The sequence below is a fragment of the Simochromis diagramma genome, unplaced genomic scaffold (assembly GCF_900408965.1).
Source record: "Simochromis diagramma unplaced genomic scaffold, fSimDia1.1 OVJJ01000753.1, whole genome shotgun sequence".
NCBI classification, from domain to species: Eukaryota; Metazoa; Chordata; class Actinopteri; order Cichliformes; family Cichlidae; genus Simochromis; species Simochromis diagramma.
This window is the reverse complement of record NW_024387523.1, coordinates 12,154,282-12,170,701: the sequence shown is the minus strand read 5'-3', so window position 1 is coordinate 12,170,701 and position 16,420 is coordinate 12,154,282. Positions and strand designations below refer to the sequence as shown.

At 46.0% G+C, this 16,420-nt stretch overlaps 1 protein-coding gene and 1 long non-coding RNA gene across 2 annotated transcripts in view; both read right to left on the bottom strand.

The window, feature by feature from the left end:
- Window positions 1-14,749, bottom strand: part of sdc3 (syndecan 3) — a 41,923-nt gene extending 27,174 nt beyond the window's left edge. The window contains exon 1 of the mRNA XM_040021323.1: window positions 14,130-14,749. Within this exon, the coding sequence (XP_039877257.1) occupies window positions 14,130-14,183 (54 nt within the window). The 5' untranslated portion in view covers window positions 14,184-14,749. The remainder of the gene's footprint in view (window positions 1-14,129) is intronic.
- Window positions 462-14,122, bottom strand: LOC120727141. The gene is made up of 2 exons (XR_005694433.1): window positions 4,388-14,122; window positions 462-4,262 (listed from the first exon to the last, which is right to left on the bottom strand). It is a non-coding gene; the product is annotated as an uncharacterized LOC120727141 (long non-coding RNA).
- Window positions 14,750-16,420: the final 1,671 nt, after the last annotated feature.

The following is a 16,420-nucleotide window of genomic DNA, read 5'->3' as shown; positions in this document are numbered from 1 at the left end:
TTTACCCTTTTTAATTTTTCATATTTATTTCCTATCTTATTCATAGCCTTTTCCTTTTTTGTTTTCTTTAGGTCACGAGCAGTTGTCCAAGCATTTCACTACATATCGTACTGTGTATGACTGTGTACGTGACAAATAAAATTTGAATTTGAATTTGAATTTAAATGTTAAGTTAAAGACTGTAAAACCCTGATAATAAGACAGTCCCCTATTAGCAAGGACTTGGTGACAGTGGCAATGAAAAACTCCCTTTTTAACAAGAAGAAACCTCCGGCAGAGCCAGGCTCAGGTACATGCAGCCATCTGCTATGACTTGGTTTTGGATGACATGCGATTTTTGTTTACATCAAGGCTTAAAGGTATGCTTTAATGGGTCACTTTTGATTGTGTCTGTGGTTCCTATCTAGTCATTTTTAAGGTTGGACAACATAGGGCTACATAAGGGTACTTGTAATTTTTTTAATATTTTACTTCTGATAAATGGGTGCATTTATTTGTGTGATGCTCTCACACACAGTCAGTATGTTTACTTTGCCAGCTAAGCTAGCTAGCTTTAGCCAATTACTTAGCTGCCAGTTTTGTTCAAATATCATTAATTGTGGCTCCAAAAAACAAAAAACATAAAATTAGTTCTGTCAGCATTAATCTCGTTAAAATGACGTTAACGCCATAACCGCATTAACGCGACAATCGGATCGCCTCATGCGTGGGGCTGCAGAGCATCAATGCGTTTGCACAGTTAGCTCGTTAGCGCCGCGCAACCCCATGCACGGGCTGATCCGCGCATGGGGTTGCTAAAGGGAGATTTGCCGCATTAATGCGGTTATGGCGTTAACATCATTTTTACGAGATTAACGCTGACAGCACTACATAAAATACAACATAAAAGTTTGCTTAACCAAAACGTGAAGTCAGACTGGCTGTGTCCTTCTTTTACATACAGTCTTTGGTCTCAACACAGAAGACAAAGTTAAGCTTTAGAAAGAAACCAGCAATTGTGTTTCCCAAAAGCCCAAACTATTCCTTTAAACAGCCAAAACAGTAGGAACCCACTGCTGCACGGTACATCTAGCAAAATTAACGCATGCGTGCAGCAGGTAGCTGTAAATAAGCGTCTAACCAGGATTAACAGGCCAGATATGAGCGCAGCCTTTAATGTTATTCAGGTAGGGAAGATTCATTGCCAACCAGACAGTGTTATCTCCCTTCAGCCTCTGTTGAATCAAATATCATCACAAGCTCCAAGTGAGAGCATGCTCATTCATTTCTGACTGTTTTTTACAGCTAAAGATAGCTTTATCTCTCAGTGGGCAACATTACTCACTGACTAATTAATTAAGAGGTGTATTTAAGTAACTAATAGCTTGAGAATGATTGTCTAACGCACAGATTAGCTACACACTGCTTAGTATAACAATTGGTGATCAGTAACCGCCTGGTACTGTGGGCTCCGACTTAATTAAAGTGTGATTGTGGAGTCTGAAAGTAACGAGGTGGTCAGCATCCGTGTAAACTAGCTGAGATGTGTTAGTGGAGGACAGGGAAATGTATGGGTTATGATACCATCTTGCTCTTATAGCCCTCCTGTCTCTCGTCTCTGTGTAATCCTGTCCAGGTTGTTCTTTCCATTCAATCTGTATCAGCCGCTATAAGCTCTTTAGAGGCGTGTGTTAACCACCAGGCTACCCCTGTCTCTCTCTCTCTCTGTTTCTTTACAGCTAGCACGGCTCCAACCCACCCCTTCTATCTCCCTTTCAATTTCTCATTTTTCTCCCTCGTCAGCGCCTCTGCTCTTTCATCATTTCACTCTACATAAAGTCAGTCCCTCCCCATTCTTCCTCTATTTTCTGATGAGCTCCTCTTACCACTTTTACATATTAACAAATTCGATTCTCTGCCTGGTCACCCCCGTCACCCCCCCACTCTCACCACATCAGCTGCGTTTTGTTCTCCTCTCCAATCTGCTTCTGGCTTGCACTTTGGCCAGCACAAAGTCTTCTCATACAACTTTAGTCTGTGATTGCCTCTGACCTCATTCCCCTTTCATTTTCTTCAAATCTTCTCTCCCTCCACCTCTGCACCACACCTAATCACGTCTGTCGCCACACCTTGGTGCCTTGTTCAGTTTTTGGGAGACTACGCAACCACCAATATTTGTCTCTCCGTGTATGCAGGTGGCCCTGCGACAGATTGGCGACCTGTCCGGGGTCTCCCGTGAGACCCTAAATTGGATAAGCATAAAAAAATGGATGGATGAATTATTTCCAAGTGCGCTGAGCCACGTTTCATGTCGCAATTAGTGTTTTGTTTGGCACAAATGTATTTCTTCCTCTTGTTTTTCTACCTTGTCAATCATCTTACATCTGTATTTTTATAGAGCAAACCATCCCAATCTCTCTCTCATCTCCAAAATCCTGTGAATTGATTTTTATGCGAGGGACTTGGGAAAGATTTCCTGCAATAATCCGGAGGACGCAGCATTGTAGCAACAACAATGAGCAAATTAGCAAATGTTAGCTCAGAAACGGTGTCCACTAATCACTAACATCCACAAACAACTGGCTCCGAGGGTAATATTAGCCACCACTAGCTATCCTACTAATGAAGACAGATTTCTGTCTGTCTAATGTAGCCAAATGGATATCTCAAGTGGATCTTATTCATCCAAACTGCCTGTGATAGTTAATCTGCTCAATTAGCTTGCTGTTTTCAATTTACTTTATTATCTAACATTACAATTCAACCACAGTCAGATCAAAGACAGTAAACTACAGTCTGCAAGATGGATGTTACCACTGTGACCGCACCCACTGGTTAGTGAAGCCTCGAGCTCTTGGACGTTGCCATTTTGGTGTTTTGAGACTGGATGTGACAGGCGAGGGGTGGATCTTCCTGTAAAAACCACACGCTTACTGGCATTTTTTCCCTACAGACTTTTACACAACCGGGAGTCTTTTTGTAACCAACAAAGCCAGTACGAAAGATGGACATAGCTTTCAGGTCTGAAAAGTGATAGCTGGAAGTCACTTTGGAAAGTGGCTGGCGAGCGTTTGTAGGCCATTTGGTGTCTTCTGTGCAGGTAAACAGAACAATCGCAATGTCGGGGAATATGCATTGGTCACCGCATGCTCATGAACCAGTCTGTAGGCCTGTGTGACTGGGCCGATACTCACCTGACCCTACAGTGCCACCATGATTACACCACATCCAAAATGGGGGATAAGACAAAAACGACCACGTGTCTGCGAAACCTCAGAAGTTTTAGGGGCTCAGTCACTCATTTCAGGTCATATTGGATAAAAGAAGTTATAAATCTTGGTAACACTGTATTCCAGAAGTGTGGATTAACTAGTGAATGCTCATTGGCTAATCACCTGGGATTGACATGTTGTTAGCCAATCGGTGTGCGGTCTCTCTCATCACGTCCAAGTTCAAAACACCAAAGATGCTGAGGATGAAAATGTTCACCCCGAGGCATCAAAAAACAGTGGATGACATCACACTAGCTAGGTACATCTTTGATGGTGTCTACGGTAACCACAGCCACAAATGTAACACTGCTGGTTGCCGACTGCAGTTCAGTTAATGGTTAAATTATGCAGAGAAACAATAACACATGTTGTTTGTATGCTAACCAAAGAACCTTTAAATTTGAACCAAAGTAAATAAAGGCACAGCTCACAGCAGAGGCTGACTGGGCTCATTTTAAAATGTCAACCAGAGAAAAAGGAAGAAATCATCGCCGTGAAGACGAAACGCCTCTCCTCTATAAATACCTCCTCTCTCTCGTCCTCATGCTGGGTATAATGTTTCAGTGTTGTGCGACCTGTCGCTCTGTCTATTGTATCTACCTCCATCATGTCGTGTCCTGTCACACAGACACCGCGCTCGATCGGACAAGGGAAACAATTATCATGTCATACACACGGCTAAATAAACAATACGCTCACAGACGTGTTCGTGCGCACAATCCTGGTGTCAGTCAGACTTTCAGACCCGAGTCTCTGTCGGCTGAGATTAGGGCTAATCCACAACTGTTGGAATGAAAGATTAAGAATGAATCACCTGCTGCAGGAAAACCAAGTGTGTGTATGAGTGTGTGCACCTGCATGTGGAAGGGTTTATAAGACAGGCCCTCTGGGGAAAGAAGCGTGCTGCAATCACCAAGCAATATTACACAACCTCTATCCTCCTCCACACACACACACACACACACACACACACACACACACACACACACACACACACACACACACACACAGCTCATTAGCTTCAGTGGCTCGCTCAAAATGCAAACGCCTTTGAAAGAGCCCTTTAAAGAACCAGGGTTCAAAGGTTTACTTCAGAAGGTCCATGCACACAAACAGAAACACTCACTCTCTCTCACACACACACACACACACACACAGAGCATGTTTCAGTGTCCGTATTTAATTGGATCGATGTTCTTCCCTCATGGCCTGCTGATAATTGAGGGGACGCGAGTAACATGTGGGAAGCCTTTTGTTACTAACTTCCTGTTTATAAAGACAGGAAGAATAGACGAGGAGCTCTGCAGCGATGGAGGAGAAGGAGCAGGAAGGCTGGTGGGTGGAGGGTGTAAAGATGGATGGATAGAGAGAAGAAAAACGTTGCAGCAATGAGCTCCTGACCTCGTTCGCTCCTCTGTCGGGACGTTGGGCTAAATAATTCAAACACACACACACAGAGTCACATGCCTTTAGCACACAGTATTTCTCGTCGGCATGCGCGGCCTCCCCGTGCTCCGTCATCGCCTCCTCTGCCTCCATATTCGCATGTAAACACATAAATGCATCACTCAGGAAGTTCGAAGAGCAGATCTATAAATGCTCTCTCACTGTAGCCGTGCTGCTATCCCAAGGCCACAAACACACTTACAGGTCGTGCATTTCCGTATGCAAACAGGCGGATCCTTGATGAATCGCATAGTGCCAAAAAAGGGAAAAGACATTGATATTTGTAGCTTTAAACTGATGAAATGTCTTTATTCTTAAAGGAAATGGAGACTGAAAGAAAGAAGAGGAAAAATCTGCGGAAGAGACGTGTGTACGAACCCACGTGTGTTTTCATGTACTTTTCTCATCCAAGTGCCGATCTGAGCCCATTCTGACACCGCTTAAGACATGAAAGCCATTAGACAGGGAATAAAAACTTCCACAAACTAGAATCCATTTAAACTTTCATGCATGTAAAATCCCTCGTGTTTCAATTCGATCTGACGTCGTTCCCGTTTTTTTTATCTTTATCTCCTCCTGTGAAACCTTAAAGATGTTCCCCTGAGAACACACCCTCTCTGTTTTACTCCTACATCTCCATTTGTGTGGTACTCCACCGCTATTCAGTACAAATAACCTTACACGGTTTTGACTGCCTATAGTGGCTATTTTGAAACAGAGGAAGAGGGGTAGTATTTCCAGTCAGGGCAAGTCAAACATCGGGCCTCTGCAAACAAGATGCAAACAAAGAAACTGGTTCTTTGCAACAGAGCATGGAAGGGAAGAAGAGTTTGGGATTCAGCGGTAGTTAAGCTGAGCAAAAGCTACAGCCTCCTTTGTTGTTTTAACTTCATTATAGTTTATTTTTACGGGCGAATCAATACATCTATCAAATGTCTGTGGAAGACAACGTCTTCCCATCATGCAAAGTGACGTTTTGTCTCACTAAACCTCCCAAAGAAATTGTATTTGCACAGATGTGCACTCCCTGGGAACTTTATTAGCAACTAGTAATAAACTGGACCTCGTTTTCCCTTCATGCATTATTGCATGAAGGGAAAACTGCATTATTTCTTCATTGCACTGATTCATCAAGGTGCTGGAAACACATTGACATGCCAAAGATGCTGACTGGATTGAGATCTGCTAACTGTGGAGGCCATTTGAATGCAGTTAACTCATTGTCGTGTTCAAGAAACAAGACTGAGGTGATTTAAGCTTTGTGGCCTGGTGCGTAATCCTACAGGAAGCAGACACCAGAGGATGGATACACTGTGGCCGTAAAGACTCGCCATCAATACTCAGGGAGGGTAAGAAAACTGTCAGGGCAAAATATGCCAAGAAAATCTCCCCCACACATTAAGCAGCATGAACCATCGATACAAGTATTTTCGCCCAGAGAACTGCCGCTCACTGGACACCAACACCACGCCGCTTAAATCACCTTTCTTCCCCATTCTTATACTCAGTTTGCACTTGTCCACATGTCTCGATTGGCTGATTAGATACGCGCTTTAACAAGTAGTTGAACAGGTGTGCCTAATAAAGTGGCTGCGAGTGTAACTCCAAAGAAAAATGTTAAAATGGTCGCGTTTAAGCTACTTCTAAGATACACTGTTACTTCATTTTTTTATGCATAAGGACACAGCAGAGAGATGACAGGAAATAATGGACAACAGAAAAAAAAAGCTCCCAGTTGTGACTGCTGGTGGTAAATGTAAAAGTAAATGACAGCACTGCGGGTTATTAAACTAATGGTTAACTTCATAATAAGTCCTGGAGATGAGTTCTTCTTAACTAATGATATAGTCTATAAAACCGTAAAAAGCAAAACAAACAAATTATAATTTTTTTTTAAAAAAAAGGTCCAACAGTTAAATACTGAAATATATTGAATTCAGTTTAATTTCTAGAGTTTTAGAGTACTAAGGAACAGGGGATGTAAGATCAAAAGCACTGGAACATTTAACTGTGCCAACAAATCCGCCTCCACAACAGGTTAGCAACAAGCTAATGAAGGCCATGTGATCATGTTGAAGAGGAAGATAATAATGGGAATACCATCAAACTACTATTTTGGGGGATACAGTGAGCCAGCTGTTTTAGCTCCATGATGGACCTCAAGGACCGCCATGCTGCTCGAGGAGAGTGTGGAGTGTATACGTGTTCTACGATAAAGAAATATTTTATTCACGGCTTCTCCTCCAAGATTACTTCTGCACAAGGGCAAACCTGACACGCTCGTGATTTCCATAACGCTATCACCAAGATAAAGAGTGAACCTCCGGGATTTTGCTTCTTATTTAAAGGTAGAAACTGCTCAGACTGGCAGATGGAGAGGGGGGTGGAGGGTCAAGTGGAGGCCTCCAAGAGGCGAGGCTTAGGGTCCTGTTGGGAGTGTAAAGTCGGGGCTTATCGTGGCTTCACCCCACTCTTATCAGCCGCATGCCAGGAAGTACACATTCCAGCATCTCCACTGGACAACTCCGAGTGACCCCACCCATCCGGCCCTTTGTTAATGTAATTATTGTGTTGATACAGAAACGGGAGAGGGAAGAGAGTGGTACTAAAAAGACACACACACACGAGTGATAGTGAGTGAAAAATGATAGCATCATCTCAGCGTATAGTTAATATGCTGCTAGAAGGCATCTACGATTCTCACTCAGCCAAACACACACACACAGGCACACACACACAAGGGTTTGTTAGTGGGAAGGAGGCGCCCTGTTTCTGGGGGTTTTATTTATAGCGAAAGCTCTAACACACAGAGATCCCAGAATGCTTTGTGGGTTTGGGAGACGGTGCCGCGTTTACGCTCTCTAATTTTGAGTCCTGTAATAGCACACGCGCACACACTCACACACCGCTACTGTAAAGGTGAAAGACAACTGCCATCTTTTCATCTGGATGTTTTTTTCCCCCACTCGCTGTGCTTGAACGGGAGAAGGAGGAGGGAGAGGGGGAGGGAGAGGAGGCCGGGATGAGACGTGAATGAAGCAAGCGACGAGAGGGGAGAGAGGAAAACGAGACGGAGCGAAGGAGAGGGGGGGGGGAAAGAGAGAGGGAACGAGGGATGGGAGGGGACGGAGAGGAGAGCGGGGTGATAAAGCTGTGACAGCGGCAGCCATGGTGGTTGTCATGGCGACGGCCGCGGAGAGCAGGTAGAGCACAGTCTCCTGGGAATGAGCAGTGCATGCCTCCCTCCCCCACCCTGACTCTCTCTCTCTCAAAATCCCTCCATCTCCATCGCTCTGGCCTCGCTCCATCCCTTTGCTGCCATCCCAATCATCCAGTCCTCATTTTGCCCAATATGGCCCATCTCCTTCCTTTCTCTCCCTCCATCACTCTCCCACGGTCCTTTTACTTCCCTCGCTCTGGTTTTTTAGGTTCCTTTTTTTATCCCCTTTTAATCGCCCACCATTCCTCCCCGTCTTTCCTCGCTGCCCCCGTCTTTTCCCTTGATCCCCGTCTTGCCATTAACTCTTTTTCTTTTTCTCCACGCTTTCTCCATTTCATGCCCTCCCCTCCATCCATCGCTTTCCCTCATTATCTTCTCTTTCCATTCCTCTCCCTCCCTTCCTCTTGTCTCTATATTCATCTAACCCCCCACTCCAGAGAATATGTATGTGAGTATGTCTGCGCAGTGCTGCCCAATTACTGCAAGGGAGTCTGTGTGTGTGTGTGTTTGAGAGTGTGTGTATGTGTGTGTGTGTGTGTGTGTGTGTGTGTGTGTGTGTGTGTGTGTGTGTGTGTGTGTGTGTGTGTGTGTGTGTGTGTGTTTAATGTCTACACAAGCTGTGTTCCTAGCCTGTTTTGACCTACCTAAAACACCTCCAGCATTCTCCGTCTCCCTCTGACTCACTGAATCAACAAAACTGCTGCTGCACACCACAGCTATTCGCAGGAGCTGCACGCATATGTGTGTGTGTGTGTGTGTGTGTGTGTGTGTGTGTGTGTGTGTGTGTGTGTGTGTGTGTGTGTGTGTGTGTGTGTGAGCGCCGAGTGAGATTATTAGGGGCACAATGCTAAAGTGCGTCAGCGCACACATGTGAGCAGGCATGTCTGCACTTGCGTGTGGTGAACTGGTCATGGAGAGAGCAGGCAAAGTTTCCACGGCACACGGGGCCCCTTCCATCAGGACATGTTAGCGTGGCTCGGCGTGGGACTAAATGATAACCTTCTACCCTGCGAGTCTGGAGCGTAAGCAGAGATTAGATGACACATCTGTCAATTAAAGCAAATAACATTGCCATTTAAAGCAAAATATGTAAAGATTTAGGGATTTGGCACATTTATTGTTTAAAACATAACTGTGCACAGCAAATTCTTCTTCAGAAGCACTGTTTTTTTGTTAATTACAATTTAAAGTCAGAAATGCTGATACTTCTCAGCATGAGAGATGCTTTTTTGTGCTTGCTTTTCATTTGTGCTGACAGCCTGTGCATGACTGATGTTTATGTGGAAAGCTTAATGAAACTGTGGTGCTAAGTCACTTCCAGCCAAATCCCGACTGTTGAATGACTGTTGTCAGCGGTTATCAGAGCCACACAAAAGCACCTGTTGGGCAACATGTCCAAAATCTCCAACCGGATAATCGTCGACCGACTGCTGATAAATTTCTGCAGAAACAGAACTTTCCTCCAAAAACAAACTAACTAACAGGAAAAGGATTTAGCCTATTGGCTGACCCTAATCACCAGCAGGCGCCCTGGTACTAATCAATATGCTGTGTTTAGAAGGCACAGCTGACCAGTAGGGTATTGCATCATGCGTCACTGCACTTCTATCTGCTTTTCTGGGAAGACTGATGTCAGGCTAAAAGCAACAGGCTACACTGTAGGATATACAGCTACTCTACAAATTTATTTTAATACTGTGTATCAAGTCTAAAACTAACCAAGCGTCAACATTTTGGTGTTTATAGCTAAGCAAACCGTGCAAAAAAGGAATGTAAACAGGAAGTAAAAACAAAAACAAAAGAAGCAAAGCAGTTAAGTCCAAAAGTTGGGCCCCAAAGCTTACAACTGCCCTAATGAAGAACGGTGTTTTAATCTGGAAACACACCTTTGCTGCAGTTCTTTGAGGCAGCCTGTGAATCAGGTCTGCCTTAGATCTACGTCTACAGCGAGCTACTCTTAATTGTGTTGCTGCTGCTTCATCGCCCAGCCGAGGAGGGGAGCGAAATTACAAAACAAAAAGAGCAGAAGTGAGACTTCTAGTTAAAAACTAGAAGAAGAGTGAAGACTGTCAAGCTCTCAACCAATCAGCATGGTTTGATTGGTGGTTTGATCCCAGTCCGCCTGTCAGAATATCCTTGGGACAGATGCCAACCCCGAGTTGCTCTTTGATGCATCCACAGAGTGTGAAAGTTAGAAGTGCTCAGGTGTAGAAAAAGCAAATAGATGAATGCACAGATTCCACCATTACTTCAGCTCATCGGGGCAGAACAACCCCCACTGAATCAGGTAGTCACAGGAGCCAACCTGCACACCAGCTGATAACATTACAGCTTTTATTATCCATGGGTATAAATGGAGACGAATATGCCGTTCATGATAAGAGGTAAACTATTCCAGGTTATCAGACTAAAGCTCTGTTCTTCTTCATGTTAATCTGAGCTCTGAGAACAAGTCTTCTCAACCACAGGGGCTTCATTTAGTCTTTGCTAAAGATGAGCTGCAGCATTCTGAAGCATCTGCAGGCTGAGTAAAGAGTATAATAAATTACAATGATATGGCCATGAGGACAAAAAAGGAGGCTGGGTCTTCTTCTCAGCACTTTTATACTCAAATGAAAAAAATGGTGTTAAAAGCGAACGAACTTTGCTCCACTCTGACAGAAAAACCCCCCTCAAAATGCACGCATATAACCGCTCGATAAAACAAACTATATCTTTTTTTTCCCCTCGTGGTTGCAGACACCCACTATCTTTGTGTTCTGGGTAAAGTCACATGCTCTTCACTGGAAGAAGAATATTCACAAACAAGGGTCACATGAGATGAGACGTCTAAATTATTAGTATGCAGTTTGACATCAGCGGGTAAAGGTCCCGCAGATTGCTGCGATCTTTCTGGGCTTACTCGGGGCCAATAATGACGGGCTCTGATTTATTGTCAGCTTTTTGCACACGGCTTTTATTTTGGAGGTCAAACTCCACGCACAGCTGCAGATTCTCAGCACCCATTGTTCTCTCAGATCAGACGAGGCCATATCGGCATGACCGGCACCGTGCAGGCAGGTCTCCCCGTCCCTCCTGCCGCCGTTATCGCCTCAATGGTAAATGTGAAATTTCAATTCCCATTTGGCTGAATGGAGCACTAAAACTCTCCGCGAGAAAGAAAAACTAATTTCACTCAAATGCAGCACATCTGCTGTCCCATGTGATAAGAAATTGCTTTCAGATATGAACAGACACACAAACACCCGGGCCGGTGTTAGGGGGGCTGGAGCCTATCTTTATTCTCTCACTGTGTCCATGAATGCAGCTCCGGATATGAACCATGATTCTTTTCATTTCCTCTCTCCAGTGAAAGGTGGATACCATGCCCTCACCCATCCTTTAATACACACACCTGAAATACTTCCTCCACCCTGGCTGTGTTTTCTACCTGCCACCTTATGTGTGTATGTGTTTGCGTGAGGGGGACTTTGTCCTCCAGGAGAGCGAGAAGGACCCACTTCCTGTGTCAGATTGCCTCTCACATTCCACACTCTCCCTCAATCCGCCCGGCTTGGGCTATTTTTTCCCCTCCTCCTTGATCCTTCTCTCTTTCTTCCTCTCTATGGGGGGCTTTGTCTGCTATCGGAGGCACAAAACACTGATTCATTCCACGAGTTGAACATGATCCTCAAGAACACGACGCCTTTCCGCCAAACACACACACACACAAACACACTCGCACCATAAAACGCACTTGTTCAAGGAGAGAGAGGGCTGGCGAGAACAAGTTGTTGGCATTGGAGATTCACTATTTTTGAGCCCACACACAGACAGATGGACAGTCAGGGCTCTCATGAAGGCAAACGGATGCACGCACGCACACACACACACACACACACACAGGCTATCCGTGGGACACAACAGATGTCTGTGGGAAAATCAGTCTCCCATGTAAAATAAAGACGGCCGGATGTGATGTCACAGCTTTGACAACAGGAAATACCCACAGGGACAAAACACAGAGGAATCACTCAGAACACACACACACACACACACAGTCTCCTGGCTTCAAGCCAAGAAGCATCTGAGAAAAGAGCTCATCAGCGGATGCGTGCGACCACGGGTCATGCGCGCGTGCATTCAAAGCCCGGGGTTGCTTGAGGTTGAGTCTGTAATTATGACCCTCGACGGCAGCTGATCTATCAGTGCGCTCCTCACCACGGCGTATATTTACGTGTATGTGTGTCACACACCTGTCTCCATCTGCACACTTAAAGACAGATTAGGTCAGCTGGAGGCCAAGGATCTTTGGCAAGGACTGCAACCGACTGACCTACTAATCAGTGTTTATATCTGTGAGTGTGTGGTGGTGAAAACAGCTGCCAGAACTGGTGCAGCTTCACCGCAGAAACAACGAAAGATGGTCCAAGCAAAGCAAGGGTGAATTAGGCAAGAAAAGGCGTTAAGCAGCAACATTTGGGCCTTTTGTACAACAATATGGAAATAAAAACTGTGACTATGTATAAAGGTGGTTTAAAGCTGATGGATCTCTCTGAAGTAGAACTGGTTTCTCTGGTCTGTTTAATTAATTGCCTGTGAGAAATAGAGGTATCCAAATATCGATAGTATCGACAGCAGTGCTGGTATGTGCATCAGATCGATACTAGTGCAATGGAACCGATACTATTTCTACCTCTATGTAGCCTGCTGAACTATGTTAAATTGTTATTATTATTTGATTAGAAAACGTATTAAATATATGTGTTTAGTTAAGCTAACTAATTATCATGGAAATTAAAACTCTGTGATTTAGTGATCATTAAAATGTGTTCCTATATCATTTTCTAAGTTGAAAGTGTCAATATCGGTATTGGTATCGGCTGGCCCTGCATTTACTTGGTATCAGATCGATATCAGCATTTGCAGTATGGCACTAGTGAGAACAGCTCGGGACCTTTAACAGGAAGTAGCCATGAATGAAGGTATAAAACTAAAAATGCAGATGAGCTAAAAATAAAACAGCAGGGGAGACGTGTTAAAAACCTCCAGCTTCTGAGTCTTGAAACTCAAAAGTAGATCTGGATCTTGATTTGTGTTTTTGGCGCTATCCTCGTTTTCTCTCAATGATTCAGCGAGCTTCCTCCCTCTTCCTCCACCCCCTCCTGCTGCTTATGGGATAAATCTGGATTAATCGGTAACGGAAAGTGTGGGCGTGTTACGGGGGGCGCGTGAAGCTCGGCGTGGATAGTTCCGGAGAGGAGATAGGTGTGTGCGTGTGTGTGTGTGTGTGCGCGCGCGCAGAGGAGGAGGGGGGAGGCTCGCGCATTCCCTAAACAGCTTGCCTCCTCGCGATTCCCGATGACATCATTCCATCCGAGCACTCGTTCGGCGGACCGCATCGCCGTTAACTTTCCCGTTACCCCACCCACTTTGTGCCACAACCACATACCGCCGCGGGCTGTCTCTGTCACACACACACGCTTATAACCGGAGAATGCCCCCAGTTGGATTCTGGCATCCGCACAATGAGGGCGCTGATATCTGGGAAGTAATGGAGCACCCCTGGACATCCAGTCACACACACACCTTCTCTCTCTCTCTCTGTCTCTCTCCACACACACACACACACACACACACACACACACACACACACACACACACACACACACACACACACACACACACATCGTCCTGCAGCGCGAGTACCCGGTAATAAAGTCGTTAAAGCCGCAGTATGACTGGAGCCCCCAAATTAAGGGCAGGATGTTGAGCTGGTGACACAGACACCACAGAACGAGGAACCGCACTAACACCCGTAATCAAGCCCAATTAGAGATAACCCGCTAATTAACCCCCCTCCCGCCCTCTCCTCCACACATGCACGCACACGCACCTCCTGACTCCAGGGGACACACAGGCCACAATAAATCCCGACATTGAGACACAAAGGCTGGTGTGTGTGTGTGTGTGTGAGCGTAAAGCAAAGGGAGAGGTGGGGAGGGGGTGTGCAAGGGGGTAGCCGCCCCCCCCTCCTTAACAGGAGTCTGGGACGGCCAATACGGATCCTGGGTCGAGTGTAGGATTTCCTACCGATCACCGACGCGCCGCCACTGTCTCATTAACGACAGCGCACTCACACACACACAAACATACACGTGTGCGCGCACCCCGACTCCCGTGTGCGCAACGAGAGCTCCCCGGTTAACAAAGGATGTAAGGCTCGTGCTTACCGTGGTGGCGTGAGCAAGCAGCGCCGTAAGCGCCAGCAGCCAAGGCAGCTCCATGGTCGGGGTGCGCGGGCACAGCCTCCCGGTGCCGCCGCCGATGCTGCTGCCTTTACCGGTGTGGGAGGGGTGGGGGGTTCTGGGAGGTGGAGGGACCCCCAAAAAAAGAAAAAAAAAGCTGCTGCTGGCTGTGCTGTCGCCGGCTCCTTGCTCTCGGTGCCTCGGTAGTCTGTCCAACTTCAGAGCGAGCCGCCCGTCTGCGCGACCATCCGTCCTTGTAGTCGGGCTTTTTAATCCAAGGCTTCACGCGCTCCTGCTGCTGGTTCCGGTCACCGCTGAAGCAGATTTCCACGATGCCTCCCGATCTGTCTGTTTCTGCGAGTTTTTGCGCTCGAAATCTGATAATTTACTACCAGAAGAAGCCAGACCTCGTCTCTCTCGCTCTCTTAATACACGCACGAGCTCTCTCTACCCCTCTCTCTCTCTCTCTGAACACACACACACACTCTCAGGCTCTCTCTCTCTCCTCCCCCTCTCCGTTGAGGGCAGGATGTTCCGTATGGCGACGCTGGCCTGGGAGTTTGGCAGGAGGAGGGGGTGTGTATATGTGTGCGTTAAAAGGAAGTGTAGGGGTTGGGGGGTGGATCTCCGCGTGCAAGGGCGAGGATGCCCCCTGCAGCTCGGTTAGGCACCCGCAGCCCCCCCTAAAATAAAACAATAAGCAGTCTGTAAATTCACAAGCAGCGGACCGCGGTGTTGGTTTGGTTAACCGCTCACACACCTTTAACGGTCAACCGCGCTCCTGCGCCGTGATTGGCTCAGTCACACCTGCGCCTGTACGTAAGAGGGGTTGATATCGCGCGATAACACCCCCCCCCCCCCTTCCCTCTCGGCTCTTGCAGTATGGTTAGCTGTTATTGCACCGCAGCAACCGGAGTGGAAACATTTAATGACCTGTCATATGCTCAAAGTTGTGTTCGCCACTTTTACAACCACCAGCGACGTCTGAAGGTGAACTTGAGCGTGCCTCCGTTTGGTTTCTCAGCTCCACCTGCCACTGCAGACCACGTGTTCCCTCCTTATCCCGAAATTAGCCTTGGGAAAATGTTGAATTGCATCTGATTGATTGCGAAAGACTATTAAGTAGGTTTTAACTACCTGTGATTAGTGGGATCAGAATGCTTTGTTAGGAGTATAAAATGTGACCTTTTTTAAAGAAAGCACTGCCAAATAAAGCCATCAGGTGTGTCTTTAAATAAAACTCGGTCTGATGTAGATTCTGGTAGTCTTGGGTGTGTTCTCCCACCATGTTCACAGTGAATACATGTTTAACATATTGTTAAAAGTATTCACTCATCTGCCTTAAGGCAGGGTAGGGTTTAATATGACATCGGCCCACCTTTCCCAGCTATAACAGCTTCTGTTCTGGGAAGATTTTCCACAGGTTTTAGGAGTGTGTTAATGGGAATGTTGACCTTCTTCTGGATGTGTATTTGTGAGGTCAGACACTGATGTTGGACGAGAAGGCCTGGCTCACTGACTCCGCTCTAATTGGTGTTTTATCAGGTTGAGGTGAGGACTCAGTGCAGGCCAGTCAAGTTTTTCCACACTAAACTTGCTTATTCACGTCTTTATGGTCCTTGCTTTGTGCACCGGTCATGTTGGAACAGGAAGGGGCCATCCCCAAACTGTTCCTACAAAGTTGGGACAATTAAATATCTTGATATGCTGAAGCATTAAGAGTTCCTTTCACTGGAACTAAGGGGCCAAGCCCAACTCCTGAAAAACAACCCTACACCTAGAAACTTTACACTTGGCAACCTCCAAACCCTTATTCATCCGTCAGATTGCGAGACGGAGATGGGTGATTCAGAGAATACATCTCCACTCCTCTACAGTCCAGTCGTGGCGTGCTTTACACCACTGTAATATTGTGCTTAGTGATGTAGCTGCTCAATCATGGAAACCTATTCTGTGAAGCTCTCCAAGCACCGTTTGGAGCTCCTAAGAGCGACCCATTCTTTCACAAATGTTTATAGAGGCAGTCTTCATGCCCAGGTGCTTGATTTTATACACCTGAATCCTACGATTTGAATGGGTGACTGAATACTCTTGACAATATATTGCAGTCTGTTTGAATGACAGCACTGGAGGACCACAAGATGGATGTGTTCTGACTGAGGCCTGTTCAACACTGCAATGCAGGCTGATTATCAGTAAATTAGGACTTCTTCTCCACTGACCGTAGGAGGGTTTTCACTCATGCTCTTCCCATTGCGATCACATAATGAGCATAA